Source organism: Chrysochloris asiatica, unplaced genomic scaffold (genome assembly GCF_000296735.1).
Source record: "Chrysochloris asiatica unplaced genomic scaffold, ChrAsi1.0 scaffold00143, whole genome shotgun sequence".
In the NCBI taxonomy this organism is placed as follows: Eukaryota; Metazoa; Chordata; class Mammalia; order Afrosoricida; family Chrysochloridae; genus Chrysochloris; species Chrysochloris asiatica.
The window spans coordinates 3,813,038-3,840,345 of NW_006408661.1; the positions used below are offsets into that span (position 1 = coordinate 3,813,038).

A 27,308-nucleotide genomic window follows, 5' to 3' on the forward strand; every position below is an offset into this window, starting at 1 on the left:
GAAGGATATCATGTTTGGTAAGATGGAGGGTCAGAGAAAAAGAGAAAGACCCCCAACGAATTGGATTGGCCAAGTGGCAGCATCAATGGACTCAAGTGTGGCAACAGTAGTGATCAGACATTGTTTCGTTCTGCTGTGCATAAGGTTGCTGTGAGTTGGTACCAACTCAATAGCACCTAACAACAACAACAACAGTAAAGAGTGTAGAAACAATTGAGTCTTGTGTCCTTGCTCACTTCAGAGAGTGCTCTGGTCCAGGGGCAGGGGACATGTCTGTCTGACATCTATCATAATCTCAAACCAGGTGTAACACTCCCAACAACCAAAGCTTAGTTATGTTTCCCACTGCTTTTTAGAACAAAGAAACCTGATCCAGAGAAGGCCTTTGGAGCTTCAGATCCCACTGTATCTGAGGTTAGTTTGCCTTAGTCCTCCTCTTCTCCAAATCCTACACTATCTATCACCTGGTGTCCGTGGCCTTGGAAATGTGTTACAATGGAGTGTTAAAATAGATCGGTGCCCTCCACATGCTGTCCTCCCTAACCACTATCACATATCCACCCCCTTCTTCATTGGGCAGAATCACGTAGAATAGTTACAGTCTCAAAGATTGGAGAATTTCTTATAGACCATCGCATTCCATGTTCTTTCATTTATATAAATGAAGAAACAGAGCTACAGAAGCTATGTGACTTGCCCTTGGTCCCACCGTTAAAGTGACCGTCCTCCTATTAATGACTATGAATTATTGATGACCTTAAATATTTCCTATGATGTATGTAGGAAATGTACGTTTAAAGGGGTTTAATAAATATGAGTTCCAATCCTTCCAATTTCTCTTTAAGGCCATACTATTAAGAGAGCATTGTATGTTTGCAAGTTACCAGATAAATTATTTTTCTCTCATCGTTGCTACTACTTGTTATTAGGATGTTCATTGGACACCAGTGTCTGTACCAAATCAGACACAAGTTGTATCCATACTGCCAAGTTTATGGATGCATTCTTTGCTGCAGTTGGACACACAGACTGTAAAATACATGGAACTGTTATGTTGAGTCTTTAAAACAAACTCAGTTCATTTGTGTGTATGGACATTGAGTTACATTAGGTTGCTAAACATGACACACAGCAGCAATGGGATTGCCCTTTTTCCTAAGTGGCATAGAGGTCACCCTCAAAGACTTCAAGGATCAAGCATGGTTTTCAAAAGGTAATGGGATGTAGTGGGAATGTTTCTAGCAGAACAGGGCAACCCTTTTACCTTTGGCAGCCATGCTCAAGTGTAGTCAGTCATGTGGAATGTGGGACAGTAAAACCAGATTTCTCATTGTTTTTATTTTTCAATAAGCCAGAAATCTGGAGTTTATGTTTAACCTCCTTTTCCTCCCCCTAAATCCTGGTAACTAATTCAGTTTTGTGTTTCTAAGTCTTTGACCCAAATACTATCAGTATGTGAGCCCTGGCGAAATTTTCTGGGTCAGATTTGGAAAAAGTAATACAACTAATATTATGGGTAGGCATCTATTGCCGAGTTGGCTTGTCATGGCTCCCTAACTCTCCTGGCTCTTCCCATCCCCCGTTCCCCATCCCCCCAATCTCCAGCACACAGCCTTTCTCTTTCCATGAGCCTGGAGTCCTCAGCTGCTCCCTCTCTCAATGCTGCTTTTCTGTATAGGGCCCCACATTCTGCTGGTGCTCTTCTCCCTTGATGCTCCTAGGGTCCTCTGTTCCTGGGCTGTAAGATGAACTACTCCCCTCTTTTTGCTATAAAACTTCTACCTTTACAGTTGTGACCATCACAATCAGTTATGATAACAATTATTCACTTTTAAATCATAAGAATCTTATCCCCATCTCCTTTCACCAGTCCCGCCTAGCAAGTTGAAAACTATTCAGTGGAGGTTCTACCTTCCCCCACACACTCTGAAACTAAACTCCCTTGAAGACTTCTAAGCCAGTCATTTCATGCCTTTATTGTACCCCTCCCCCCATTTTAGGTATCCATGTCTAAGTTGCCCATCCCTATTAACCCTGTGTACAGAGGGAATAGGATTGATCCTTGATGTGAAGATTCCTTCCCTCTCAGTTGGCACTTTGAGCTATTACATCTGTAAGTATAGGTCATATTCCTCAAATTGTAGCAATTTTCACTTGTATCCAATATCAAAATGTTTTTATATTCCTCTAGTTGAGTCTTGATCATCAAGCCATCGAAGCTAGGTCAAATGGGTACTATCTATTTGCACCTAATGACTCTTATGAAATGATTCTGGTTGACCAGTAGTATAGTGAGATGTACACAATTTATGACATCATTCTCCAACTTTACTTGTACTTCAGTACCAGTAACATTCCTTTTGCTTGTGTTTTATTACCACAATAACCTGCTGAATAACTAGGGATGGGTGGATGGGGTTTACTTGGCAAGTAGGAATAGATGGATACTCCAGAGAATGATAAGATTTGATTATTTAAAAAAGAATGATCAAGATGAATATATTCACAAACAATTTACAGATTTTCAGACAAATGTCTTTTGAACCTCTTGTGTTTGGTTCTTAGTCTGAAATACCTAAAGTCCATCCCTGGCCATTTGGTTCAAGACAACCGATAGTCCAAACATCACAGTTCTGGTACTCAAGTTGTTCTTGGGGAATTTAATGAGAAAAGCTACAATAAAAAATATTTTTGTCTAAACTTAGATTGTTTGGTCAACTTAAACCTTCCCTATCAGACTCACAATAAAATTGTGTAATTAATTTTAAATGAACCTAAGTAGACTTAAATTCACAAGTTGTTGTTGTTGTTAAGTGCCAACGAGTCGGGTCCGACCCATAGCGACCCTGTACAGGGTTTCCGAGGGTGTAAATCTTTACGGGAGTAGAAAGCCTCATCTTTCTCCCGCGGAGCGACTGGTAGTTTTGAACCACTGACCTTAAGGTTCGCAGCCCGATTCGTACCCACTACGCTACCAAATTCACAAGTGGTACCTATTAAAATTAAGAAGCTTCTTAGGGTTTTCCATGAATTTCATGGGTTGAAGCACAGAGTCGTTTTTAACTTTTTGTTGTAATCATGTATTTTACAAAGACCATTTGTATTCAGGCAAAGAATAATGGAAGCTTGAGACAGTTATTTGGAAAGTCAGATATAAGAAGAAATAAAATGCTTCTGTTTAGAATTTTTCGTATGAATAACCTTCCCTGATATACTTTTCTGGGTTACTGCTTCAATCTTAGTCTTATTTGTTGTTGTTAAGTGCCATTGAGTTGGTTTTGACCCATAGCGATCCTGTATAGTGTTCCCCAAGAGTGGAGCGCCTGGTGAGCTTGAACCTCTAACCTTGCTTTTCAAACCGACCTTGCAGTCCATTGCATTACTCCATAGCACCACACCAGGACTCCATATTTAGCCTATATAAGTACATCCACAGAAAGAAAAATCAACAAATGTGTACAATTACGTATAAATATGCTGTATGTGTGAAATACCGAGCTCTGGTAGCATAGTGGTTACAAATCGGGCTGCTCATCGCACAGTCATTAGTTCAAAACTACTAGCTGTTCTGCGGGAGAAAGAGGCTTTCTGCTCCCGTAAAGATTTACAGCCTCAGAAACCCTGTACAGGGTCGCTATGGGTCGGAACTCACTCCACAGCACATAACAACAACAACAACAGGTATGAAATACTTTTGGGGTTCGAAAATTACTTTAATAATCTCTTTAGTTTGCAGCAGCTGATCAACCTCTAGCTTTTGGAAAGTTTTGTTTGTTTTGCTTTCCTGTGCTGATGGACACATTATGTCTGTATTTCTGTAGTCTTAGCGGGAAAGACTCAGCCCATTTTCTGCAAGCTGGGAAATGTCCACCTCATAGAGTTGGGATCCCTAAACAGGGTAGTCATTTCTACAAGAAGCTATACTGTTTGCCTATTTAAATGGAATAGGACCCAAGGTTGAGTGTTGTTGTTGTTAAGTGCCATTGAGTCAATTCCGACCCTTAGCAACCCTGTACTTCCGAGGAGCAGCTGGTGAGCTTGAACCACCAACCTTGCAGTTCAAACGGCTTTGCAGTCTGGTGCATTAACCAAGCAAATATTGCATCAAAACATCAGATGAAGAAAAGTTTGAAGTGTTCCTGTGAACAGGCCAAGATTAATCAATACTTTGAACACTTTCATCCATAGGCTAGACATGTGAACTACCTGGTGGGTATAATAAATTAGCAGGACTTTAACTTACTAGCTTGTAGGATTTGTGTGCAAAGATGAACATAGTTATGGAAGGATAGAAATTAGTTTGCCTTTAAGGAAACTTAATCTTGAAAAGTGTGCATTATTTTCAATGATTTCTAAAGGAACGAGAATCAACCTTTTGAGTCCTGTGGCAAACTCTGCGGTAATATGCTTCTGTATAATACTATAATGGTGCTCTTGAGCCCTTGGTGAATGCCACTGCTTCTTTTTATCTTATGTACTTTATTATTTAAAAAGTAACAGCTGAATGGTGTTCGGTTTGTGTTTTACTTACTCTTGTTATTGATTCCTCCCTTTTAATATTGTACTGAACAGGAGCCATGAGCAGAGAGGGGCACCTCAGACTCTTTATCCTTAGGGTTCAGATTCTCTATAATATGGAAGATCTGACAAATAAATGAATGAAAAGACTGCTGCTTTTAACCTGCCTATAAAAACATGTTTATGTCTCTTGGTAATGGATCACCCTTGTGAATAAGTAATCACTTAAAGTTAAATTTTAATCTACACATCAGAGCTAGAGATAGGGAATTGTTACAGGGCTTTTCTCTCAACCTCTCTCCTTCTTTGATTTTCAAGATAAAGCCAATTAATTAATGTGCACTTTTCAATTGAAGAAATGATTAAGACCCAGCTGTGTCTGTGAAATTATAAGTTGCAATGCAACACTCGGGACTTGTTAATGCTTTTTTTTGGCGTGAAGAAGAGACAGGTATCTAATATTAAACGGTATTCTAAAGAGCACATGTTAGCAGTTTGTTTGCTAAATTAACTTTCAAAGACATCTAGGTTATTACATTTGACTTTTCTACACACAAATCTTAAATGATTGATGGACCACTGTAAAGTAGCTTTGTTCAAAAAAAGATAATCTTTGGCAGCTACTTCAAAGGCTTTCTGATTCTAGAAAGATGAAAAGATATCCCCTTTTTACATTAATTTCTTTGATAGATCAACACTCAAAATGTGCTTGAAAGTTATGTGATGTTTACTGTAGCCCATCATGGAATTGTTTTTATTTTTAAGATTTAGGATAATTTTTCTGTACATAAAAAACATCTTTAAGAAAACACAAATGTATAGGTAAGAAAATTCAGTAGGCAGCGGATACCTGTTCCTCATGTAAAACACAATAACCAGTTCACAATGGGAGGCAGCAGCCCCTTTTCCCTTGGATTTATCTGCAAGGTCATATCATTTTATGTAGTTGAATAAAGCTGACTTGCAAAAACAAAATTCCTTTTCTGCTCTTTGGCAGGGTGAAGTAGAGCAATAAAGTCTCCCCGCTGAACTACTATGAGGTCAGAAGCCTTGCTACTATATTTCACACTGCTACACTTTGCTGGGGCTGGTTTCCCAGAAGATTCTGAGCCAATCAGTATTTCGCATGGCAACTGTAAGTAAATTGTGGAATTTGACTCTTCCTTCCTTCGTGCAATCATTTTAGCCTACATCAATCAGTAAACTCCTGGTATGGCGCTGTGGGTTAATGCACCAGACTGCAAAGCCATTTGAACTGCAAGGTTGGCGGTTCAAGCTCACCAGCTGCTCCTTGGAAACTCTATACAGGGTCTCTATGGGTTGTAACTGACTCGATGGCAATTAACAACAAATAACAACAATCAGTAAAAAATAAAATATTAAAAATTAGGATTTATATTTTATATCACTGATAATGAGACCAAACCATAAACAATTACTTTAAAACAAAGATGAGAATGTAAGGGGGAAGGGAAACTAGATGAATAGAACTGGAACAACCAGAATAGATATAAACAGTGTTGCTGAACAACCGTGTAGAAATTGTTGAATAAAGAATATATATGAGTCTATCTATAAAGATTTGTTTGTCATTTTAACCCATGGAGATGGCAAAACTGCATAATTCAGGTTTAAATCAAATTAACGAGGTGACTTAAATAACTCCACCATATGTTGTGGAGACGTGTCTATGTAAGATTTGAAATGTTCATACCTTTTTATCAAGTTGCAACTACTACATGGAGACTAGGGTCATTATTTAAGTCAACTGTATGGGAAAATATCACTATTATCGGACAGTGCTACACATTTTCATATGTAATTAATCTATGGCCATTGTTACAAGATAAGAGCAGAAAATAATGAACTTTTTGAAATAATTTGGGAACAAAATTACAGCTTTTTAGACTTAGAAGTTATATCTTGCCAGACTAGAATTTAGCGTATTTTGAATTCACCTAGGACCTACCTATTTTAACTGTTTATAGACTTTCTGTTGGTCTCTGCCATATTGTCTGGAATAGATCCTCAATATGATTAACAATTCAGTTATCTCTTCAGAAGGACAAAGTCGTAGCTGTGTTGAACAGAACACCTAAATTACTATTCATTTTTCCTGTTTTCCAAAAGACAAAGTATTTTATCACAGTAAAGGTGAAAGAGAACATTTTTTCTCAACTGTTTATCTCCCAGAATGTTCTCAAAACAAAAACAAAATGAAACTGACAAAGGGTATTTAACATTAACACGGACCACTAGCAAGTCCTTCAATGCTTCTCTGCTGGATGACAATTTTACTAAAGATGAAGAGGCAAGACTGACCAAAGAATTAGCGAATAAATGGTCAAAGGGCATAATGAAAAACCAAATTATGTGGTTCAATATCACCACTCGAAAAATAGCAGAGTCTACCGAAATCGAAGTGCAAACACTTAGCAAGCATTTAGTAATTTCCACTCAGGACTATGTTTTATCTTTAGTGCCACAATACAAAAGCCTCCTCAGTCGAAATGTTGTTGTTGTTAAGTGCTGTTGAGTCAATTTCGAGCCATAGTGGCCCTGCACAGGGTTTCCGATGCTTGTAAATCTTTACAGGAGCAGAAAGCCTCATCTTTCTCCCACAGAATCGCTGGTAGTTTCGAGCTGCTGATCTTGAGATTAGCAGTGCGATTTGGAAAGCTACCAGAGCTCCTTTCAGTCCAAATATACTGCTGAAAATCTTACTTAAATGATCACTTGAGTCCGTGATAGCAGAGAAACATATTACTTTGCCACTTCTTGGGCGGATAGTTAAATGAACTTTCAGAACAATGATGGAAAAGCACAAAATGATCCCATACCAAGCTTGAATGTGAGTAAAATATACTGGGGCTTTCTCAGATATTAGAGGGGTGGAAAGTGTAGAGATCTGAACATTAATCTGTGAATGGTTTTCTATTCATTATTTACACCTCTGGAAAACAACTGCCTTTAAAATATGACTCATCTTTCTTTCCTCCTTAGTTTCTTTGGAAGATTGCCAGAACTCTGGAGATTGTAGGTTTAAAGGCAGAAAGATGTTGAGATGTAGCTATTTCTAAAGGTCAGATATTATTACAAATTGCCCACTCCCAACCAAAGAGAACTGCAAAAAAAGAGAAATATGCTCATTGATTGTCCAAGTCAGGGAAAATTCCGGATCCACCCGACTGGCTACACTCCGTTTGACCCTGTCCTGCTAAAGCCTCAATTTTTGTGAGATTAGCCAATTGCTCAACTCGAGTGAACTTCCCACAGTTCCTAGAATGCCAACCAACCTAATGGGGCAGCCTTCAATAGTGGATTATTCCAACTGGACGCCTGTGGAGACTGTATTTTTCTTCTGGCTCCAGGATGAAGGCTCTCGCCTCTAGACCACATTGCCTTTGTGGTGATTGATGGGAAGGCTGCTTTGAAATAGTTTTGTCCCGAGACAAGATCTTTGGCAGACTGCCCCTCAGGCTTAGCACTCTACAGAAGATGAAAAGAAAACTGGAAGAAAAGAACACCTTCATGTAAAGGGTTCACTAGCAAGTTTAACCTCCAGGAAGAGAGACAACTCTGAAATTGTGACACATCGAACTATTAGTCCAGGTTTATTACTCTTTATCATCTAGAATTTAAGTAGTAACTTGATGAACCTATAAGAGTACTATTCTATCCTGGTATTTCTGATGGAAATGGTGGCAAATTCTGACTTTGACATGGTTTTGTCTTATTATCCACCTATTCATGCCCTATCGGTTCTTGGCTTGATTTCTTTTTCCCTCTCTTGACCCATCTTTTTTCACAGATACAAAACAGTATCCGGTGTTTGTGGGCCACAAGCCAGGACGGAACACCACACAGAGGCACAGGCTGGACATCCAGATGATTATGATCATGAATAAAACCCTCTACATTGCTGCTAGGTAAGTGACTTTTCCTTCATATCTACTTTCAGTACTCCCAAAGGAGCTCTGGTAGCGTAGTGGTTACGAATTGGGCTGTGAACCTTAAGGTCAGCGGTTCGAAACTACCAGCCGCTCCACGGGAGAAAGATGAGGGTTTCTACTCCCGTAAGGATTTACACCCTCGGAAACCCTGTACAGGGTCGCTATGGGTCGGAACCGACTCGATGGCACTTAACAACAACAAAGGTCCAAAGTCCTGGCTGTGCGTCATTTTTTCAGATCTTGAGGTTCCCACACAAAGCCGTCTTTAAATTTGAAGGTTATTTTAGTGCATGAATCACTCATTCTTTCAAGATTTTTTCTGACTCTTTAGCATTATGTGGATTTAGATTGAAATAATTACATATTTTAGAGCTTAAACCCAAATAATCCACTGCTTATCCTGAACATATATCCAAATATTTACTCAGCATCTAATAGAGTGCTTCGCTCCTTGCTACTTGTTTGTTAAATTTCATTGAATTCATAAACATGTATTATATAGTGTGTATGTAGGCGTGTGTATATTAATTTTATTCACATTTGTTCGTCGAACATCAGTATATATCATTTGTTAGCAGAATGGCAGTGGCATCTAATGAAAGCATAAATATAATAGATTATGGATGATATGACTCTACTAAAAGACTACTCATACCTCATGCATTTTGTTGTTGTTGTTAGGTGCCATCCAGTCAGTACTGACTCATAGTGACCCTATGCACAACAGAACGAAACACTTCCCAGTCCTGGGCCAACCTCACAACTGTTGCCACGCTTGAGCCCACTGATGCTGCCACTTGGCCAATCCATCTCGCTAGGGGTCTTCCTCTTTTTCTCTGGTCCTCAACCTTACCAAACATGATATCCTTCTCCAGCGACTGGTCCCTCCTGACAATATGTCCAAAGTATGAGAAACGATGTTTGGCCATCCTGGCCACCAAAAAGCACTCTGGCTGCATTTCTTCCCACACAGATCTATAGGTTCTTTTGGCAGCCCATGGCACTTTCAATATTCCCCTCCAACACCATAACTCAGCAGCACCAGTTCTTCTATGGTCCTCATTCACTGTCCAGATTTCACATGCATGTGACAGTCAGAACACCTGAAGTCCTTCCTGATGACTTAAGGGGTGTGCAAGATGGTCCCCTACAGCTCCCAGTTGACTCGGGACCACATTGGAGAGCTGAAATGGAAGAAGGATGAGGGTTGGGGGGAGTACAGGGTTAACAGAGTATGGAGAGGTGACAGGTTTTTGGCTCCCTATGAGGTTATTGAAAAGAAAACACCGTGGCTTGGGTCAGGCGCACCTTAGTCTTCAAGCTGACATCTTTGCTCTCCAACACTTTAAAAAGTTCCTGTGCAGCAGATTTGCCTAATGTAATATGTCGTTTGATTTCTTGACTGCTGCTTCCGTGAGTGTTGACAGTTGATCCAGGAAGAATGAAAGTCCTTGACAACTTCAGTCTTTTCTCAGTTGATAAGAATGTTGTTTATTGGTCCAGTGGTGAGGATTTTTGTTTTCTTTACGTTGAGATGCAATCCGTATGGAAGGCTGTGGTCTTTCAGACAGTTCATGTCTAAACACTGAATGACATTTTACCAGTACTGCTTGAACAGGGATCACATGGACTTAGACTTGTGTTCTAATTCTGCCCTTAGTTTATTTGGATGACAATGTAATCTGTCCATAAGTGTTCTCTGTCAAATGAGAGATTGGATTAGATTATTTTAATGAAGTACTTTGAAATTCTAACAATATGTAATCCCCACATTTTTTAATTGCATAGCTGATTCAGAACAATTATAAATGAACAGTGACTTAAGAGGTTGCACTCTGGTCTTATGTGGGTCCAGATTGTTTAATCTTTCATGCAGGGAAGATGAACTAGAAATAATGTTTGTGATACTTACCTAGCTTTGCGCATAGGTAATGAGAGGTCAACAGCAACAGTGCTTGATTCTTCCAATGTGCATAGAAGTTCTGAGATTTCATGCTTTGCAACATGAAATTTTAAAAACATTTGCCGAACACCCTGAGAGTCCCCCATATTTGGTTACAGAAAATAATGCCAAAACTGCAACTGCTAACCACAAGGTCGACAGTTCAAACCCACCAGCCACTCCTGAAAAGCCTTATACAGTGTTGCTATGAGTCAGAACCAACTCAAAAGCACTTAAAGTATAAATTGCAAATATGGTTATAAATTCTTTATAAATTTTAACTCATTCAACCCTCCAAACAACCTTATGAGAAGGAGCTATTATTGTACATTATCTTAGGAGAGAAACCCAAGGTATACAACAGCTAAATGACGGTACCAGCATGAGGGAGGCAGGATTTGAACCATGTTGGTCTCTAGAGTCCATGCTATTTATTATTTGTTATATGTGCTGCCCATCAAGCAGTAGAAGCATTATTATTTTCCCTAGTAATAAACTTCTGATAGCCGCTGCTGCCAAAGAAAATAACCATTGTAGCATTCATTAAAAAGCATTAATGAGTAAGGTCCTCAGTAGCCACCTCTCTGGGAGAATGCCAGTTGCTTCTTAAATATTACTTTTAGTTTTCTAGAAACAGCAGGCTTCAGGAATTACATTTGTATCCCATTATCAAATGGCTGACCAAAACAAATGATGACACCTTGGATTTGTGAGATATAGGTGAACTCAAGAGATGCGTATGAATTCTTCACTTTGCATTGTGTCACTGGGGTTAGGGTGGGGATTGGTATAATAGACTGCCCTTATATCCAGTGATTTAGCATGCATGTGGATTACAGGTGGGTTTTAGACTGTAGTATAGTACAGGTGAGCATGGAGCAAGGTATTATGCAAACTTAAAAGTGACCATTATTCCAGCTCATTAACGCCATGATGTTTTATACTAATTCTCATCCCAAGAAAAGGAAGAAGTATTCATTTAAAAACAACAACTATTAAATAGACTTGTCTTTGGCTAGAGGTCTAGTTTGTAACACCCTTTCATTGGGCATGTTAGTTTTGACCCCATGTTCAGCCAACCAAAAGAACCCATTGCTGTTGGATTGATTCCTACTCATAGTGTGCCCCATAGGGTTTCCAAGGCCTCACTTCTTTATGGAAGCAGATTTCCACGGAGTAGCTGGTGGGTTCAAATCACCCACCTGTAGACTAGCAAGGGCTCCTATCAAATGTACCCACTTACCCTCAAGGCTAACCCTTGGAAAATTTCCTAGAGTAATTCTGTGGCTTCTCTTATTTTCACATTTCCCACCACTGCCCTGAGAGATCGAGGTTCCTAGGCAGCAAGTAACACGATTTAAAGTTAAATCCTTCCCACAAGCGCACACCATGGCAACCCACAATTCAATGTTGCTTGCTGGAGCAGGCAAGAGGAAGTCATAGGATTAAATCAGTTTGTGTTCAAATAACTTAATTCAGCCAACACAGTGTATGAAGCCTGGGATGAACACATGATGTCTAAGAATAACCCTCAACCCTGGTCTGTGGTTTACTCTAGAAAGCACTGTTTCTGCTTGCCGGGGCAATGTGATCTTTTGGATATTGAAAGAGATTGCCATTGTCCAGAAGGAGATTTCATTCATCCAATTCTATTCTTAAAAGGCTTCCCAGTTCTTCTAGACAATTGGTGCCAGCAATCCGTAGCCAAGTCCCGTCCAGAACCCAGGGACTGAGTGAGGCTGGTGGCAAGAACCCCTTTCAAATCTGCTTTATTATTATCTACTTTATAAATTATTCTTTTTTTTTTTTAAATCTCTAAACTGCTAATTAACATAAATAGACCATGCCAGAAGGGGCAATCTCAGAGCTTTTTGAGGAGGAGCCAATGAATATTAATCAGTTGTTAATTTACAATTCATAGATTCAGTTCTTACTTTTTTTTTTTTTTTTGAGGGGTGGCAGGGCAAGGGAAAGCCCAGAGTCATATCAAACCTGATAGTAAAGTAATAGGCAATTCCATTCCCATAATGAGCCTGACCACCATACCACCAATAAAGTCAAGCAAGTAATAAACAAATGCAATAAAAATGACTTGAAATTAAAGGGCAGGGTGATTCTGGCACCCTCCTAAAGTTTCAAGAAACTTCCCAGTTCAGCAATTTAAAAAATGAGGTTCCCTATTCTCTCTCACACCACCTTTATATGCACACACACAGACACACACACACACAACTCAGAGTTCCATGGCAGGCAAGCAAGGCAATTCTGTAAGCCAACTTCCCTGCATTCTCTTTTTATTTTCATGTAAGAGAGTCTCTTTGTAATTTTTTTCTTTCTCTGTTGTGCGTTCCCTAAAAGCAGTAGCAAACACAGATTTTCCAAGAACGGAGTGGGGTGGGGGAGAGTATCCTAAGTAAATACAGTTCTCCTTTCTTTGTCTCTTTCTAATAATGAGGGGGCTTGAAAGTCTGCCTCAGAGTCTTGAGGCCCTAGTTTAAAATAATTTTCCAGCCCCAGGACTTCCTGCATTTTAGAAAAAGTCAATATTATTTCAAGGGAAAATGAACTGTTTTGCTTTCCTTCACTAGCCCCTCTTCTCCCCAATTGAGGGTAGTTCTTTTCTTTCTTCTCAATCCCGGACAAAAACGCCTTTGTACTCAGCTCACACAGAAGGGGATGTTTAAATATAGCCCCACACCTGAGCTGCTGATTCTGTTTCTCCCCTTCCAAAGGGAGATTGGCAGCAAATTGTAAAGAGAAACAAATTCTCAGCAAAACAGGAAGGTGAACAGAAGCAAGAAATATAAACTTCAGCTCCAAGTACATTTTAGACCTTAATTGACCATCATTGTGTGAAGAAAAGAGTGGTTCTGGAAATAATTTTACCTCCATTATCTCTTTCCACTTGTATCTTGTCGATCAAATCATCAAAGCTAAGACTGGAAATAAATTTTCTAAAGAGACGAAGACAAAGATTAGTTTTATGTTAACCCCCGTGCTGAACAAATGTGACATGTTGAATACCAAGTGTTTGGTACTTGGATTTGAAGACACTTAAAGGGCATGTGAACCCATCTGTCTTCCAACCTTTGGACCAATTTAAAATTCAGAGCCTTTTTCTCAGAGTCCTGGTATGGTTCTGTAGGATGAACACTGGACTGCTAGCCAAAAAGTCAGCAGTTGGGATCCACCATTCACTCCTTGGAAACCCTATAAAGGTTCTCTGTAAGTCAGAACTGACTTGATGGCACTTAACCACAACAGTCCTTTTTCCTGAACTACATATATACAGATGTTGCTGTAGTTTTTGTATCAAATAGAGTATTGACTAAAGGCAAGTTTTCTATAAAAGGTGTTTCTGAGAACAAGGTGTCCTCCATCCAAAAAGATGCTGAATGCCATCCAGAACCTCTCTGGTAGGCTCTTTTTCTCATATATAAATGTCTGGGGATTTTTTGTTATTATTTTTTTAAGTAACATGAATATAGATTTATCTGCCTTGAGTGTCTATAATTCATTCAGTAGAAAATAAGCTGTCTTAACTCTTGTGGTTTTCTATCATGTTTGACTTTATATTAATTTTTCTTTGCTTACAGGGACCATATTTATACTGTTGATGTAGACACAACACATGCAGAAGAAATTTATTGTAGCAAAGTAAGTAATCTTAAAATCATATTTCTGAGACATGCTTCTTGAAGAGAATTGAGTATTTTAAAGCACATTTTTTTGAGATGGTATGATTAAAAATAATTTAGAGATTCTGTGGATCCAAATTTGGGAGTAGAGGCCCTGGATGATGTAAATGGTTAACATGTTCGACAGTTAACCAAAGGATATTGGTTGAGTAATGCTCAGAGGCATTTCAAAAGAAAGACCTGCCAATCCACTTCTGAAAAATCAGCCATTGAGTATCCTTTGGAGCACTGTTCTACTCTGACACACATGGGATAGTTATGAGTCAGAACCAACTTTACCGTAACTGGCTTCTAATTTGGGAATAGATCAAGGCATATCAAGTTTTCAGAAATGTTACGTACATCGTGTGTTATTAATTATGTGTGCATATACAGTTTGGAGTGTTAGATAATTTCAAAATTCCCTTAGTAAAACACAACCATGTTTGTGCCAGAAAAATACCAATTTTTAGATGTAAAATTTTATCCCAGAAATGTATTCCACAAATTTTTCATTGATTTGTTCCCATATCTTGCAATGTTAAGTTTGATTTGACTGTTGTGGTTCAGGAATTTGATCAGTATCCATTTCAGAAAAACATAAAGTATAGCCTAACTTTCCTTATGCTCCATATAGGGGTATTTTAGTTAATAAAGTCTGTTCACAGAAATAGATGGTTCCTTCAGTCCGTTAACTTACATGACAGAGAATAACTTGAGTTAATCTTTGTCCAGTTGATTGAACATCCTCTCTATGCATAAGAAACTGACTTTCATATATTAGGGGAAAAGCCTGCTTGATGAAAATTGATGTATCAATTGAAAAGAAAGGGTAAGACATGAATTTTACCAAACTGAGCGTAATTTAGCAAGTTAAATTTTGTGATATTTTATATGAAAATTTCAAACTGTTGTTTATTCTTCTTCCTTTCTCTTTATCTCGGAGAGAAGATCATTTTGTAGCTTAATGAATGGACAGGAGTTCAAAATTAAATGAACATTTCCATTTCTAATCTTTGGTTGTTAAGGTGAATTAATCATGGAGAAAGGGTGCAGAAAACTTTCAATAAATATATATTCAGCCTCTAGTTTCCCCAAAGGAACTCTTGCTTCTAAAATCAAATGCAACAACCTCTGGGCTCTAATTGATTTCTTTCTTGATCCTGGCAGAAACTGACATGGAAATCTAGACAGGCTGATGTAGACACGTGCAGAATGAAGGGAAAACATAAGGTATGTAATTTTCATTTCTCCTACAGCTGCCACTTCAGGTTAAGGTTTTGACTGTTAACTCCAGCCGTTGACTGTGATGTGGAATGGATCATGCCATTCATTTTTTCCCTAGTAATTGCTTTTTCCATCAACTTATTGAAGGCTTTCATTTGCAAAAAGAGTTTGCTTTTAATGTGATGAAACATTTCGGCAGCTGCTCAGGCTGCATCATGAACTACTTAGGTGCACTAGGGATTATGGGCACAAAGTTGGCTGTCCAATAGCCCCACCTCAAAGCCCAGAGCCCACAGGGAGTCGGGGAAGCGCTCATAAAAGGCTGACACAGACTTACAGGGTTTTCTGCCTTCGGTCATAAAACAACATAAAAACACACTTCAACCATGAGCGTTGTATATCAAGGGACCCTGGAGCATTTTGCATTAAAATCATTATGATAAGGATGTTGGAGCTTCCAGGCTTGCCTCATCCTTGTGACCTGAGAGCACTCTTTCATTTTGTATCAAGTTTTTATTTGCTGTTGAAAAGCAATTGTTCTGGCTAATAGCTGGAGGAGCTCAAACTTTTATAGGAGAGCTCTGCAGCTAGCTGCCTTCATTTTAACCCTCCTGTGAGCACATTGGAAGCCCCAGTGGTGCAGTGGTTAAGTGCTCAGCTGCTAACAGTTCAAACCCACCAGTGGGTCTAAGTTAAAATGGTGTGGTTGTCTGCTTCTGTAAATATTTACAGCCTTCGAAACCCTTTTGGGGCAGTTCTATTCTGTCCTACAGGGTCACTAAGAATCCCAATTGAGCTGAAGGCAGTGGGGTGGGTTTGGCTGAGTAGACTATGGTATAATGTGAAGAATGGGTCCCTTTGTTGAATGTACCAATACAAAAAAGTTTAAATTATTTTTCAGGATGAGTGTCACAACTTTATTAAAGTCCTTCTAAAGAAAAATGATGATACATTGTTTGTTTGTGGAACTAATGCCTTCAACCCTTCCTGCAGAAACTATAAGGTAAATGCTATTTTCTCTGCCTGGAACCACACATCCAGGAGGTATTTCATAATTTACTGTGATTGTACCTGCAGCAACCTAAGAGGGGTAATTCAACACCACCCGAGTTCCTCTCCGTTGTTCAACTTAATGTATTGCTCCACATGAATGATCCTGTGCAGGCTTCTAAGCTTCCTGTTTGTTCAGAATTGATTGACACATATTTAAAGAGCCTACACAGCAAAGTTGGTTTCTGTAAGACCCTATTCTTTATTGTTTGGAAAACCGGCATACTAACCACGTACAGCATGTGAATTGGCTTTCTCTCTCTTTCTCCTTCATACCCCCGTCATCTCCTTTCTGAGCATAAAAACGCACATATACTGTGAACGAATTCTCATTTAAAAGACGTCTCAAGAACATGCCATTTGAAACTGCATAGGCTTTCTTCTAAGTACAATTTTAAAGAACTCTGGAATTGAATTCCATTTTAACAGTCAGAAAAATACCCTGTGATGTGATACTTCACCATTGTCTTTATGCAGTGGGGGGAGGGGGTTGGGGTGGGGGGATAAAATTGCCCACAAAGTTAGTACGTCTAGTTAGTCTTGACACACAGTTAGTAGAGGTGTCCCTTAAGAAGCAGGGAGTTCACCAGCTGTGCAAGCAGAGGTGACCATGATCTAGGATCTTTGCTCTCCATCAGTTATCTATCGTTCTTGTCCCCTTCTTCCTGTAAACCTTTCACTCATTAAATGACTATGGAGTTTTTGCGATGGCTTTGCACTGAGGTTGTAAAGGCAAATAGGAGACCCTCACCCTTAGGGAAGAAAGCCAATCAGTAAGAAACTACAATTCCATGGGATTGCTGCCCTATTGAACTGGGAGCATGACTTAACAGTAGTGAACCTAACCTGGGGAAGGCTTCTAGAAGAGGTAGATTACCCCTCCCTTCAATGTTCCCAACTAATGTTCTCATACACATAATACCCCTGTCTAACTCATAAGAAATAAATAAGTTCTGTGAGAATAAAGACCATGTCTGCTTGTCTAGACCCTTGTCATAATTCCAAACGGCTACTCTATAAATGATTGTGGAATATATGAAAGACCGTGGTAATGCCTTGCATTTGGCTAAAGTAGAAGTTAGCTAGTGGAAGGGAGAAGAACATTCCAGACAACATGAAAAAGGGCAGAGGATAAAAAACAGCCTAGTAAGCCTGAGAAACTCCATTTGGTTCTGAAGGGTTGGATTGTAAAGTGACAAGTGATAACAAGAAAGAGACCAGGGATGAAGGGAAGTATATAGAGTCAGGAAAATATATAAGTGACAAAACTCAGTAGGATTTAAAGATTGATGCCTAGGATAAGGAGAGAGAGAGAGAATTACTACCAGGCTGGAGCGAGTGACTAGATGGGGCTGCCACTGACCAAGACAGAAAATAAAGGAAAAGCAGTGGTTTGGTGGGGTTAGTGAGAAGATGGTGAGTTCAGTTCTGAGCATGGTGAGTATGCCTCGTGCTGGATGGCAATGCCTGTGGTACCTGAATAGATCTGGCAAAATGATGAATGTGGTAAGCCTTCACTCAAGAAAACCTTTGGGTAAAAATAGAAAAGTGGGTTTCATCAGCACTGATAGTAATGAAACCCAGGGACTGTGAAGCTTGAGAAAGTGGTAATGAACTGGAACCTAAACCAGAGGTCTCATTAGCTTTTGGTTTGACAGCTTTAAAGGCCCTCTTCCTTTTGTTTGCATAGTAGTTGAAGGGAGGGTGTATTTTATCCCCACATTCACACACCATTAGTCTTATGTTTAGAAATGGGTACCAACAAGGTCAGAATTAGGGTGAAGCAAGAGAGACACTTGCCTCAAGTACAAAATCATAAATTCAGTAATCAAGATAAATGATATTTGTAATGTAATATCTTAATCAAAATTAATGCAAGACACGTTCATCATGAGCAAAATGATAGACAAACTTTTACATAACAGAAGCAACCTCCTGCCTGACCAGCATATTTACTCAAGCCTGTGACAGGAAATAGTTTCAACATCAACTCTACCACTTAATATTCCATCCCTGTTTATCATTGTTTAGAACTCATTAAGATGAATACTTCTAACAACTCCTAAGGAATACCCTAGCTGGAAAGCTATCTTTTATGACAAATTACAGATTTTCTTGGCACTGTGATACATGAGCTGTGAGTGGTCTATCTCATTCTTCCTGCACATGTTCCATTCCCCAAGATGGCTCACCTGTAGTGATACCTTCACCTTTTGCTTGTTCCAGCCACACCTGCTGAGACATGTTCCATTGCAAGAGCCTGAGCCTCTCAGAACCACAGGCAGGGACGTTCTGCATGTTCAGCCTCCGTCTAAATGTGTGTCTCTGTGGATGACAGTGAAAACAGTTGGCATGACTCTAAAAAAAGGCTTGTTTTGTACTCAGAGCACAGAGGGACTTTGCTGATGACATGGGACATAATGTATCTGCTATAGGAAGAATGAATATCCTTTTTAAGTTTGTTTCCTTAGTAAACACTACTTTTTTTTTTTGATAAATTAAGACCAGACAATTACAGCAAAAACAAAGTTTTTCCCACTGAAAAATCTGTCACATAACATAACATATCATAACATAACAATCTAAGTCTCATAACACAAGAGCAACAAGTTGGTAAATTGATTCAGAAGGATGACAGATTTTTCAGTCTCTGCCTCTACTGCGCCTTGATTTATACAGTTGGACATAGATGTAATGTGTTAGAAAGATTATAGCCCCAAACAACAGTATCTGGGGAGGAATTTTGAAGGCTTCCCCATTATAAATCTCAAACTTCAATCTATGCCTTTTCCCTCCAATTCTCCCTCTTGTTCTCTAAACCTCTTGAACCTCTGTGAAGGTCAGGCTGGTTCTTGGTCTAATTACCTGTACCCTATGGTGATTTAATTTCCCAGGGGCTACTGTAAAGTCTGCTATTTGATGACTACCACAAGGATTAGTTCTTTCTTCATGGAAGGAAGATGTCATCATGGAATTGTTTTGTCTCTGGTCCTTTTCAAACTCACAAACCAATATATTAATTCTTCCCAATTTTTTGAAAGCAGGTACATGGAAAAAAATAAGTCTCTCTGGTATATTGTTTCCCCACTGCAGGATTACAGCATGTACTGCTTGGGATAAGAGTATTTCCATTGCATCATTGTGTACTGAGCATCACTTTTGAATACTTGCCAGACCCACAGACCGCAAAGTCTGTCACAGTTCAACAGGAAGCTCTTGTTGGGATAAAATATCAGAAAAAGACTAATAAAAATGTGCTGGGAGGCAGAGTGCTTTGCTTTAAAGAATGTCAGACTTGAACATTTTTCACTTAAAAATACATGTTTTCAACACAGCTGCTTTATGTGATTCTACAATCAAAAAGAAAAAATGAAGATGGCTTCAATAGGGACCTTTTCAAAGTGGTTATGAATGGAAAAGACCTGTCATATTCCTCAAACTGTTTTTTTAGGGGGTTAGAGGAAAAGATAAAATTAATTGACAGCACTAACTGCTCTGCTCATGAGAACCTCATGCTTTCCTCCTTAGAAGCAACTTGACTCACCTTGATTTAATACTGAAGGGCTTTCAGAGTCTCCTTCCTCAGCACCGATGTTGCCTTAGGTTTATCTTCTTTCAGTTTCCATATCAGTGGTGAAACCATCTAACTCCCAAATGGGTAAACAAAATACACTAAAACTATAAAGAAGATTGAACACACAAAGAGATGTAAAAAAGTTAGTGATTATGGCGGAGATTATTTTATGGACTTGGTGGAGTTGAATTTTTATGTGTTAGGAAAATTTCATGGAGTAAGGAAGAAGATAGAATGGTATATATAGCAGAAAGCAGTCTATAAGGCCAACTTTGACTAACATAGTAATTGAATAATAGTAGTCTGATTTCTTTTTCACATCACTGGATTGTGGGTCAGTGACAAGAATCTCTTGTTTTCTGAAGTTATTCAGAAGGCCACGCTCTCTTTGTCATAGTTCTGCCTTCCCCTAAGGTCTTACAAGTTTTCACTGGAACCTCTGTATCTTGTGGATAAATATGGGCACAGAATATGGAGCACCTTGCGAGATTTTCCAGAACAATAGCTACAAGTGATGTGTATCACTTATACTCACTCATGTTACGTTTGCCAGAGCTCAGTCATAGGGCCACAACTGAGAGCTAGGGAGCATGGGAAATACGATCTGGAGTGACGTTGAAGAAAGAGAAATGGAATTCTGTGAACTGCTAGTAAGTTTCTGCCAAACCTACAAATGCCTAAGAGAGCAGGCAGATAGCTTGTAGGATGAAGCAAGCTGGATGTTAATACATTTTAGATTATAGGTTAAGGTTCTTTGGAACTGGAGACAATTTGCTTATCTGAAGCAAGAAGGCATCATTATTCAGTTGTAACTGGTTGCACCTAGTCTGACTAAGAAGAACCTAAATTGATTTTCCCTTTTTTTTTTTTTTTTAAATCTGGAGTTTTATGTGTAATTTATTTGTTTTAAAATTTTGTGCTAAGTTTTTCATTTATATTTTAATACTAAAATTGCTGAACAAAATGTATCTGGTAACCGGTTACAACCTTTACCATAAAGGAACAAGGTATTGTTAAACACTAGGAAGAACGAAGCCAAATGCAAACTCCATTCCTTACTGCTTTTGACCTGTAAGAGGCCCCCCAGCCTCTGCATCTCCGTTTCCCACTTATACCATGTAAAGCTGGGACACATGTTCAAAGCTAACATTCTGTGATTTTGAAGTAGGTGCAAAAGGCCACTGAGCTCTACTTGCATCCATGGTTTTTCATCTTTGCTGATGCCATAGTGTTCTGCCTGCTAAGCTAAGGAAAAATTCCATTGTCTGCCAATTGGGATTTAACCCACAAAGGCAGGTCTCCTTAGGCAAAACAAAACTAAAACTGAGATCATTCTCTATAGAACTCATGACTCAACAGATAATTCAGGTGATTGCCTCAGAAGCTCCTTTTCCAAGAGAAAAGACACTGTTTTCTAGACAGTTCTAAAAGGATATTGATAATAAGCTTTTTGTAATGGTGTTGAGTCACACATATATGACCAAATGTCCAACCCTCCTAGTTTTCGTGCCTTCATCTAGTGATTTAATCTCTGTAATCTTCAGTATCCCCATCTGAAACCAGTAGTTGTGTTTCAGAGGCTATTTGTAGTGATTATTTGCAAGAATACATATGAATCACTTAGCACATTAAGTGTTCAATAAATATTAGTTGCTATTAGTTGTGGTTATTCCTTATTGAGTCCTGTTATTTCATTTAGATGGATTCTTTGGAACCTTTGGGGGATGAATTTAGTGGAATGGCCAGATGCCCTTATGATGCCAAACATGCCAACGTTGCACTGTTTGCAGGTAAACGACCTGATTTCTGTTTTATTACGTTTGCTTTTGCATGTTTCAGCCTGTCACTGCAAATCTGCTCTGGAGGATTCATGGAGTCATAGCTGTGCTTTGATTCTCTGGTGAATACTGTAATTAAAAATGCCTTTTACATTTGCTTTTTGCATAGAAATTGTAGTTTTGCTTCTCAACAGAGGTCTTTGCCACACTTTCCCAGGTGCCTTCAAACAAGAATAAAGCGTAACACACTGGGTATGTCCTGAATTGGTTAGGATGTGTTTGGGCATGTTGTTGTTGTTGTTAAGTGCCATCGAGTCATTTCTGACACACAGTGGCCCTTTATAGGATTTCTAAGGAATGGTTGGTGGGTTTGAACTACCCACCTGTGGCTACCAGTTCACTGCTTATCTTACAGTGGCACACAAAGAGTTCTGTGTTTGGGCATAAGGACTAGAAAAAATAGCTTAAACCTGGTTAAGCCCCAAAGTGGGTATATAAATCCAGTAAACTTTGGGGTTGATTTGAGTAACAACAGCTCAACACTATCATCCAGGATGCAACACATTTTCATTTCAATGCTTTGCATCAACTTCATTAGGAGACTGGCTGCTCCCTGGATCAAAGGATGCCTGCTAATCCCCATAAGGCCAGTCCTTGCCTTTAGGAACAGAAGGGAGGGAAGGAGAGAGAAAGGAAGGAATTGCTTCTGGGTGCTCCCTCAGATCAGTGAGGCCACTTGCTCAAAAGCTTGCAGCAAACATCTTCTGGAATCTCATTGACTTCATGCCTATCTGACCTTAAGATTGTGCTAAGGGGAAAGGATGATGCTTAGTTACTTAGATTGAGCCCTACTCCTTCCCCTAACTCTTTCCTTTGTAAAAGATCTAAAGAGATAATAAGTAAGCCATCATTTTCAGATTTAGTGGGATTTCTGTATGTGTGTGTGCTTTAATTAGGAATTTATTTAGGAATTCATTTGCCAGCTGTGTATGCAGAGGTGGGTTTAGGGAAAAGTGTTAGCATAATAGCAATTGTTATAGCATGTAATAAAGCAGTTAGCTATAATTTTCATCACAACAGCTATAAGCTGGCACATTCTAGCTGGATGAGGGACTTTAAGGCTTTGATTATAAAGCAAGATTAGCTTCTGGCTCCTTGAACCTCATCCTTACTGTCTCCCTTTATGAGCCTGATTTTGCGATCACAGATTGTAGAAACAATTTATACCAAGTTAAGAAAGAAAGGTTCATCGGGAGCGTCCCTTGATTATGCACAGTATTACCTGGAAGCAGCATTGTAAGAAACACGAACTCATATAAGACCTATTTATAAGCATGGCCAGAAGCAAGGCCAGGAGCCAGAGGACTTGAGCTTATTCTCAATTGGACTTCCTGACACTAAGAACCTTCCTTACTTGGTAGCATGAGGGATGTGAGCTGCAGCGGAGAATTTAAATTTCACTGTAAACTAAAAAGAGAACATCTTGTAGTTCAAAGGTAGAAAGAGGTAAATGGGCAGAGTATATACTGGGAACTATATGGAGCATTGTGCAATCAGTTAAGTGTTAGACTACTAACCAGAAAGTTGGTAGTTCAAACCCATTCAGAGTCACTGGGATGAAAGGTCTAGCAATCTTGGTTCCAAAGGGCACCTGGGATAGAATCATAAGCAACTGGTTTGATTTTCTTTTCCTATTTTTTAATAGAAAGCGATGAGTCTTTAGTTGTGCAAACAGTTAATGCACATGGGCGTGACTATAACTGAAAGGTTAGCAGTTTTAATCCTGCCAGAGGAGGATAGTTGAGTCCTCTCAGGGGCACCTTAAAAGAAGGAACTAGCACTTCTTTTGAAGTCTTCTGAAAAATCCGCCATTAAAAACTTCATGGAGTAGACGATGATGTGGAGAGATGGAGCAGCTGGGAACTCTACACCCAGAGAGGGAGAGGGGCTGTGTGCTGATGACCAGGGGTAAGGCTTGCAGGATATACCCTTTGGTTGGTTGATGATGCATGGAGGGGATTGTAACCATGGCAATGAAACGATATATGATAGGATGAATGTAAAGCTAATGTTCTCCCATGTAAACTATCACATAATTCACAATAAGCATTAAAAAAAAAACCACACACAACTTCATGGAGTACAGTTCTACTCAGATGCATGGAGTGGCCATGAGTGTGAATGAACTAACAACAGCTGTTGGTTTTGTTTTTTATAGAGAGCAAGTCACAGGAGATAATACTATGACTGCCCCTCCTCCAAAACATAAACAAACAAGCATGCAAACAAAATGCAGTTATATTTAAATAATTTATCATTGGGATGTCCAAAATCTCATAAAGGCTTAGCCCTTATTAATGGAAAATCATTATTGTAACTAAATGATTGTCATATTATTAAGAGTGGCAGAACAGTTCTGTTTGCAAATAAAAGTTCTGATGTGATACTCAGTTTGAAATGAATGCAAAACAAGAAGAGTTCTGGAAAGTGATTAGAAGGCATGAGCTCTCTCGAACTGTCCCTTACCTGGACTTTTGACTGCATAGGAAGAGTTGTGACTTGTTTGTTGTTCCATAGCCTCAAGTCAGCTCCAACTCATGGGGACCTTATGCACCACAGAAAGAAACTCTGCCTGGTCCTGCACCATCCTCACAACTGTTGTTATGTTGGAGCACTTTGTCACGGTGTCAATCCATCTCGTTAGATGTCTTCTTTTTCACTTTGCCAAGCATGATGACCTTCTGCAGGGACTGGCCCCTCTTGATAACATGTCCCATGTACAAGAGACTAGTCTCAACATCCTTGCTTATAAGGGGCATTCTGGCTATATTTTTTCCAAGACAGATTTGTATGTTTTTCTGGCAGTTTTCTGGCAGTTTTGAACACTATTATTCAAATTCATCCACTCCTACCCAGTCTTCCTTATTCATTGTGTTGGGCCCTGAATCCTCAAAGTCCTACAAAGCATTTTGGTCTTTTGCATCAGATTTGTCGAATGCAATATAATGTTTGATTTATTAACTGCTACTTCCTTGTTGATTGTTGTTGTTGTTGTTAAGTACCATGGAGTCAGTTACAACTCCTAGTGACCCTGCACAGGGTTCCCGAGCCTACAAATCTTTACAGGAGCAAAAAGCCTCAACTTTCTCCTGTGGAACAGCTGGTAGTTTCGAACTGCCGACCTTGAGGTTAGCAGCCCGATTCGTAACCACTACGCTACCAGAGCTCCTTTGTTGATTGTAGATCCAAGTAAAATGAAATCCTTAACCCTTTCTCTGCTTATTATGATTGTTGCTCATTGGTCAAGTTGTGAGGCTTTTTGTTTTCATTACATTGAGGTATAATCCATGCTGAAGACGGCATTCTCAAAAAGTCAACACTTAACAATATATGGCTTTTAATAATCCAGAGATAATGCTAGCTCCTTCTTGAACTAGAAAAAATTTCAGTTATTTTAGAATTGAACTTATATATCAAGAATTTTGCTTAGGTGTGTTTGGCTAGGGTTTTTACTGGTTTTTGTGTGTGTGTGTGTGTGTGTGTGTGTATGTGTGTGTGTGTGTGAGAGAGAGAGAGAGAGAGTGAGTGTGTTTTAAGCGATGTGGCACTGTGGGTTAATGCGTCAGACTGCAAAGCCATTTGAACTGCAAGGCTGGCAGTTCAAGCTCCCCAGCTGCTGCTTAGAAACCCTGTACAGGGTCACTGTGGGTCGGAACTGACTCGATGGTACTTCACAACAACAACCTGTCCTGTAAGGAGCTCTGATAGCGTAATGGTTTTGAGTTAGGCTGCTAACCTCAATCAGCAGTTCAAAACTACCATAAAGATTTATAGCCTTGGAAACACTCTGGAGAGTTGGTATGGGTCTGAACCAAATCAACGGCACTTAATAATAACAGCAATCTTCAATCTGTATCAACCTCCCACCCCCTTTCTTCTTAGCTTTGACATCTTTTATATCAGAATGTATTTAGTTTGTGTCTTTGGAAACATTGAAACAAGTGTCTTTAAGCAAGTAACACAACAAAGTGTCAGGGTTTAGTGAGCTCTCAAGACTGAGGTCAGGTGCAGCAAGGACTCTTGGAGTGTATGTGTAAGTAGTTGGAGAATTGAAGGGATGAAAATTAGCTCACCCTTTTCCTTCTGTAGACCATTCTTCCTCTCCTCTAATCTTCTGTGGCAGAGGACCCTGTTACTTAAAATTGTACTTAAAACTGCTGGTGATACAATCAGCTTCTATCTTTCTTCGGGCTCTCACCTAATCCAGTTTTCACGGTGTGGTGGCAGTGGCAGTATCCGAGGGCCTTGGCCTTCACGTTTCAGTCAAGGTCCATCTAATGAAGTGAGGCCAACAACATTTTTATTTTCCCTGTTCCCTGAGCTGCTACTGTTTAGAAATTGCCATGCAATTTGAAAAATGAACAATGTTTCATCTCTCATGATCCCAATTTAAAATGGTTAGGAAAATGCGTCGAATATATTCCCAGTGACTGGTGGATGTTTCCCAGTTGTCCTATCTCATTTGCCTGATGTAGGAAAGCAATCTAGGGATTTCTGTATTATTCCCCTGACTTCACTGCCTTGTTTTGCTTCTACCCCATTCACCTCTTTTCTTCTTCATCTCAGATGGAAAGCTGTATTCAGCCACAGTAACTGACTTCCTCGCCATCGACGCAGTCATTTATCGGAGTCTAGGAGACAGCCCAACTCTACGAACCGTCAAGCACGACTCAAAATGGTTGAAAGGTGAAAAAAATAATTAAAAGGAGAAAAAAAGAGGGATGGGGAGAGTACATATCTTGTGGGTGATTTTGAGTCTGGACAGACCACAGACTGTAGTATATTGTTTTAATCATGTCTTCTTACAGACAAGAAAGTAAAAATGGCATCTTTTGCTGCAACTGATTTATTTACCATTCTTTTTCCCTTTCCATGAGTTTCTGGAGTATTAACAAAACTACCAACAGCTATACAATGGAATACATTACATTCATCTTTCCCTGCCTCAAACTCTCATATCAGCATCCCACATGAAAAGAAGTGAACAATCGTTCATGGAAGGGGACAGGGAGTTGAAGACAATGGGGAAACGGGGGAAAAACAAAAACAAGCTATTCATAACTCTGAATGAGTAAGGGTTGACATGGAGATGTGTACAAAATCCTTGCTGTAATAAGGTGATTCCATTGTGGGAAATAAAATTACAGAGATATACAAAACACATTTATTCTTCATTGTTGATTGTAACAACTTCTGAAGGGTACAATTTGTAGGCTTGAATGCATTGTGAAATCATCAGTGCCGGCATATATGAAGTCATTGCAAATGGTTCCTGGTAATCAATGTTTAATGGTCCTATACTTTTAATTAATAAAGCAGTTCAACTTGATTGAAATTTGCAATTGATTAAAGTTCTTTTCATTCTGCTTGACGTGTCTCCAATTAAAGTGCCCATTTGTCCACAGAACCATATTTTGTCCAAGCGGTGGATTATGGAGACTACATCTACTTCTTCTTTAGGGAAATAGCAGTGGAGTACAACACCATGGGAAAGGTGAGAGTGAACGACAACGATGGCTTCCTTTGTAA

At 39.3% G+C, this 27,308-nt stretch overlaps 1 protein-coding gene across 4 annotated transcripts in view; it reads left to right on the top strand.

Moving 5' to 3' along the window:
- The window catches only part of SEMA6A (sema domain, transmembrane domain (TM), and cytoplasmic domain, (semaphorin) 6A), a 179,320-nt gene that overhangs the window by 90,658 nt on the left and 61,354 nt on the right, over window positions 1-27,308 (top strand). For 3 of the 4 annotated variants that reach the window (XM_006870522.1, XM_006870521.1, XM_006870523.1), the window contains exons 2-9: window positions 5,516-5,653; window positions 8,330-8,447; window positions 14,010-14,070; window positions 15,261-15,323; window positions 16,219-16,320; window positions 21,641-21,731; window positions 26,346-26,465; window positions 27,185-27,273. In XM_006870522.1, the coding sequence (XP_006870584.1) occupies window positions 5,554-5,653; window positions 8,330-8,447; window positions 14,010-14,070; window positions 15,261-15,323; window positions 16,219-16,320; window positions 21,641-21,731; window positions 26,346-26,465; window positions 27,185-27,273 (744 nt within the window). In that variant the 5' untranslated portion in view covers window positions 5,516-5,553. Of the gene's footprint in view, window positions 1-5,515; window positions 5,654-8,329; window positions 8,448-14,009; window positions 14,071-15,260; window positions 15,324-16,218; window positions 16,321-21,640; window positions 21,732-26,345; window positions 26,466-27,184; window positions 27,274-27,308 lie in introns of those variants that run through there. The other variant, XM_006870524.1, reaches the window with a different exon arrangement.